Source organism: Alligator sinensis, unplaced genomic scaffold (assembly GCF_000455745.1).
Source record: "Alligator sinensis unplaced genomic scaffold, ASM45574v1 scaffold149_1, whole genome shotgun sequence".
Taxonomy (NCBI): domain Eukaryota; kingdom Metazoa; phylum Chordata; order Crocodylia; family Alligatoridae; genus Alligator; species Alligator sinensis.
The window spans coordinates 205,815-211,393 of NW_005842823.1; the positions used below are offsets into that span (position 1 = coordinate 205,815).

At 61.0% G+C, this 5,579-nt stretch overlaps 1 protein-coding gene across 1 annotated transcript; it reads right to left on the minus strand.

The window, feature by feature from the left end:
* Nucleotides 1-4,077: 4,077 nt before the first annotated feature.
* Nucleotides 4,078-5,076, minus strand: NEUROD4 (neuronal differentiation 4). The gene has a single exon (XM_006035329.1). It carries the CDS (start codon nt 5,074-5,076, stop codon nt 4,078-4,080), a length of 999 nt encoding a protein of 332 aa, XP_006035391.1.
* Nucleotides 5,077-5,579: the final 503 nt, after the last annotated feature.

Here is a 5,579-nt window from a genome sequence, read left to right on the forward strand (position 1 = left end):
CTCCGTTCCCTGGCCCCTCTAGGAACCCATGGGCTGGGCGGGCCATACGTCTAACCCCAATGCAGGACATGCATCGGGACAGTGGGCTGCATTGATGCCAGGGGCAAGTCATTTTAATGCCTGGGCGCATATGTTCCATCACCCCTCGTGGCTCTCTCGCCAGCAGCCTCCATAGCTGCCGCCTGCTCCAGGGGCAGCAGGGAAGCCCGTTGCCCAAAGCTGCTGTTCCCGAAGGGGGCGGGGGATGGGGGGGCAGAGACAGCTAAGCCCCGAATCACGGGTCTGATAGTGCGGCTTAGTGGGTAAATCCGCGTGGCTTCCCGGGCTGGGCACATTACCGGCGTGATCAGATTACAACAAGACCAGAATTACAGCGTTTAATCTGGGCTTTGAGGGGGTTTAGCAATTATACGGCTGGGGCAATGAACCAGGAGCTGCGGGCAGGGCCAGCCAGGCCCCATGGAGACCTAGAGGGAACCCAGGAGTCCTGAGCCTCAGTCCCTGCTTAAACCAGTGCCCCCCTAAAGGGAACGTGTCCACTGGCACACCAAGGGGCACAGAGCCTTCGAGACCAGCCCATTACATAGGGGATCATGGGCCAGGCTCCGTCCTCCATTGTTAATTAGTCACTGATGTTAAATGAATGCAGTCGCTTGACTAAGAGCATTGCCTAGAGGGTACCCTCCCTCCACACACATCCTCAGACACACATGTGCATGCTCCGGCTGCTGCCCCCCCCAACACACATATGTGTGTGATCACTGGCTCCGGGTGTGCACACGTGTGCTCTTGTGCATGCAGGCACCCCATGGGAAGCTGCACAGCTGCGGGCGGGCTCCAGGCAGGAGCAACTGGGTGCCAGGATGGGCCGGGGCCAGTCCTGGAGGCTGGGAACTGGGCACCATGTCAAAAGCTGTTTCTCCTCAGCTGGCACGAGCCTGGGGTCCAGCTGCGCCACGCTCCGCCAGTTTCCTGGGGCCACGGCTGCCCTTGCAGCACTGGCTCGGGGCCAGGACTTTGAGAAGGGACCCCTCCTGATGCCCCATGCCTGCCCCTGCCCAGCAACACAGCCCCAGGCTGGAGTCGGGCAGCCGGAGCAGGGAGTATAGCAAGCAAGGCATCGCGCCAGGCATTGAGAGGGGCACAGTCACCCAACTCAGGGCAACACAATCCAGTGAAGGGGATCTGCTGAGTGGGAACCCCCCCAGCCAAGCCCCACAGCCCCCTCCCCTTCCTCCGTGCCTCAGTTTCCCCAGATGAGGATGCAGGGGGTATTCAGCGCCCACTGGCAGGACAGAGCCAGCATTGCTCGGAGCATCATCTGGGATGCGAAGGGGGCATCTAAAGCAGCTTTTACCCCCTGTTTGAGAGGCACCGGCTGCTCCCAGCCCCCCCCAGAGAAAGCAGGGCTGGCAGGGAGATGGCTCAACACCGCCCCGCACCCTTGGTGGGGTAGGGTGAGCCCTGTCCGTGCCAGCTGGGGGAAAGAGGCATGATTTCGGCTCTGCCTCTCATGAGCTTCCTCCCTGGCCCAGCTCGGCTCTGTGCCCCTGCTGCCCTCTCCCCTCTCTCAGCAGCCAGGCAGCAGCTGCCGGCTCCTCCGGAGTGCCCCAGCCCCCCGCCTGCCGCCCTCGGTGTGTGGGGAGCGGAGCAGCTTGCAGGGATTAGGCACCGTCCGCAGCTCCCCTTGGGCTCGGCGCTGGGGCAGCAGCAGGCGAGCAGCGAGGCGCTGAGCTGCGCAGGACACATGTGCCCATGAAGCTCTGTGTCCTGTTGCTGTGCTGGGATAGCCCGGTGAAGCCCCCGGAGCTGGGATCCCCAACCCTGGCACCCCTGGGACAGACCGGGGTGCAGAGGGTAGAGCAGCTGCTCGGGGTCTAAACAGGGTATGGCCCTGGGAGCCAGGACTCCTGGGTCCCTCTCCTAGATCTGTCACACCTGGATTTGTGCAGCTGCAGGGGGGTGTCCCGTACCAGTGCGAGACGAGGGGCACCCCGGCCAGTCCCTGGAGCACAGGCCTGAGAGCTGTGCTGGGTCCTGGTCTGGTGACCGCAGCCCAGCCCTTGCCCCTCTAGGTTTGGGAGCCTGGGAATCAGGACCCTTATCCCCAACTCCTGTGGGACCCTACCCTCCCTCCTGCCTCAGTTTCCCTAGCTGAGAAATGAGGATAATGAGACCAGGATCCCTGGGTCCTGGATGAGCGCTGAGTTTGAGTGTTGTTAAGACAGGCTGCATAGGGCCTGTCACATGCATCCAGCAGCTTTGGGGCTTCTCAGGCTGGCATGACATCCTCATCATGCATGTGCAGGGGCCTTGTGAATGGCCCGGGAGGTGTCACAGCCCTGGCATCCACTTCAGTCAAAGGATGTCACCCTGCCTTGCAGACCCTGTCTGGGACAGGGACCCAGGAGTCCGGTCTCACGGCCCAGCCATTGGCCCCGGAGCTGCACAGTGTGGATGGGGGCAGTATGGGCAGGTGACCCCCACCATCCCAGCCTTGGAGATGCCACCCTCAGTCCTGCCGATGGGAGCCACGTTTCTTCCTTCTACCCCAGCCCATCACGGCCAGAGCAGAGCCTGCGGGGTGCAGCCAGGAGCGGGATCCGGGGATCGGAAAGCGCCAGGAAAAGGAGGAGCTGAGGACAACCTGTGGCCCTCGTGACACCATCAGAACCAAGACCACAACTTTATTGGGGCCCGACAGGCGGCGTTGCTTCTTTACACAAGGACAGAAGACTTGCTCCCTGCACCAGTCCTGGATGCACAACCAGGGGCCTCTGGAGCACGATGAACTCCCCAACACTAGAAAATTCCCCTAAAAAAATAGTGAGGCTTCCCCACCCGGGCCTCCCTGGAGCCGGCTCCAGAAAGAGCTGCCTGCATCTTCCTGAAAGGGTTTGTCATGGTTATTGCTCGTATACAACTAGTTGGGGACGGGGCAGGTGAGATGGGCACGGGCAGCGAGCCAAGAGTGGCCCTGTCCACTGTGTAGCTCCTTGGCTTTGCCCGCAGGAAACAGCTAGGGGGAGAATAAATTAAATAAATAATGTCTAATAAATAATCCAGAACAACACACACATCGCCCACAAAGTGAAAACCTGACTCAACACCGATGGGGGGAACACATCCCACATTTCGGGGGAAACACAAAGGAAATAAAGGAGAGGCAGTGAAATAAATAAGGGAGATGGCATCCAAAGGCCCCCGTGCTCATGTCTGCAAATGCCGGGCCTGGTCAATAGGCTGTGAAACAGCCATCAGCAGGTGGTTGGAGGGTTTAATGTTCTCTGGAAAGTGCTGGGACTTTGTGCTTGCATGAGTTCAGGAGTCCTGAGGGGCAGTATTGGGGGTTTCTCTGCACGACTGAGCTGAGCGCTTCTGAACGGGGTGCCTCCAGGGCCGTGCAGAGGGGATCGTGTCCAGCTGAATCAAGGGCAGAGGCTGGCGGCAATTGGCAGGAGACTCCACAAAGCTTTGCCCCCACCGGCTGGGTGGGTTCCTGCCTGATTCAGGCGGCCACGGCTGTTGGCTTCCCTAGCCGCAGGAGGGAAAGCCGCCAGGGAGGATGGCAACTGATCTGGAGAAGCCAACGGCATGGATGGCCCTTCTTGCACTACCACCCCCTTCCCCCATCCAGGCATCCATGGCTGGACCTTGCAATGGGAGTAGCCTGCATATGGCTTGGACTGATGGAGGAATCATGCCTGGGGGCAGGAGGGGGGAGTGCTAGAGCCTGGACATGAGAGCCATTGGCAGAAGACCCCAAGCTGGGTGTCCTGCCAGAGCCAGGGGGTCTGGAGACATCTGCTTTGAATGCTCCATCAGGACCAGAAGTGACCACATACCATTGCCCACCCACCGAGAGAGGAGGAGGAAAGGACGGCTGATCTGTGGGGGCTGCTCTGGGCCAAGGAGCACGACGACAGACCGGTGGGGAAAAGCTGGAAGGTCCCTCAGAGCTGCAGAAGCACCATAGGGAACAGGCCAGCGCTTCGGACCTTCCCCGGTGGGTTCCTGATGAGGTTGCATCTACGCTGCATGGCTGGGTTCCTCGTGACGCTGAAGGCCTGGACCCTGTTACTCGCTAAACAGGGAGCTGAGCTGGGGCCCCGCCACGTGGGGGGGATACGCCTCATAGCTCATGTCCAGGGGGATCTCGTAGCGGGGCACCGCGCTCTGGAAGTGCGGCATGTGGCTGTGGGCTCCGGCCAGGCTCACGGAGGGGTAGTGGGCCATGAAGGCGTAGGGCTTGTCCAGGTCTGGGGACCCATCCTGCTTCAAGGAGAAGTTCCCAGTGATACTGAGGGGTGGCGTGAGGGGGCCCTCGTAGGGCGGGGTGGTGCAGTCTGGGGCGTGCCCCCCAAAGGATGGGTCCACCATGCCCTTGAAGGCCGGAGGTTTTAAGTGGAGCAGGTGGGTTTCCATGGTCCCGTAGGGTGGGCTGGGCAGCCCGGGGGACTGGTAGCTGAAGGCATGGCCGGGCACCGCCGACTCGCAGGCCGGGGGCTTCTCCTCGGGCTTCTCCAGGAACAGGGCCTGCCGCCCCAGCTGCAGGCAGCCGGCCACTAGGTTGCTGGTGGGCTGGGACAGGCCTTTGCAGAGCATCTCCACGAAGCCCTTCCCTTCCGGTGTCTGCCCGCTCTCCAGCACCTCGGACAGAGCCCAGATGTAATTCCTGGCCAGCCGCAGCGTCTCGATCTTGGACAGCTTCTGGGTCTTGGAGTAGCAGGGCATGACCCGCCGCAGGTTGTCCAGCGCGTCGTTGAGGCCGTGCATTCGGGTCCGCTCCCGGGCGTTGGCCTTGACCCGCCGGGCCCGGAACCGCTCCAGCCGCGCCTTGGTCATCTTCTTCTTCTTTGGGCCTCGCCGCTTGGGTTTGTCTCCGTTCTCCTCCTCCTCTTCCTCCTCCTCTTCCATGCTGCCGTTCTCCCCGGCCAAGCTGGCCATCAGCCCATAGGGGCCCTGCCTGCTGGCCTCATCCTTCATCTCCTCCTGGGAGCTCAGGGCTCCATCCACCCAGGCCTGGGAGCTGACGAGCTCGGCCATCTCCTTGGCCTTGGCGTACGTCTTAGTCATCTCGCAGCTCTGCAGGGAAAGGAGACAACCAGTGGGGGTTAACACTGTCACAGGGGCTCGCATTGCCCAGGAACCCACCACCAAGGATACTGAGGTTAAATATTAGGAAAAACTTTCTCATGGGGAGGGTTGTAAAGCACGGGAACAGGTTACCCAGACAGGTAGGTGGTGGCATCTCCATCCATGGAGCTTTTTAAGATGAAGCCCTGGCTGGGATGATGGAGTTGGGGCTGGTCCTGCTTGGAGCAGGGGGTTGGACTAGATGGGACCTCCTGAGCTCCCTTCCCACCCTCATTTTCTATGATTAGCAAGCATGAGGACGAACTCCCATCCTTGAAGGAAAGGCTGGACTCAGAGGCGAGGACTTCCACTCTACAGCTGGATTTGTAGACCAAACGCCAACCTCCTTCATGCTCTAAGGCTGGTCCAGAGCTGTCACTGCTCTGATCCTTCACATCTACACAGCCGCCGGCTTCCCGGTGAACTCTCTGGCCAGGCACGTG

Excerpts from the sequence above, each read along its gene's own strand:
- NEUROD4 (XM_006035329.1), bottom strand. The coding sequence starts at position 5,076 with ATGACTAAGACGTACGCCAAGGCCAAGGAGATGGCCGAGCTCGTCAGC.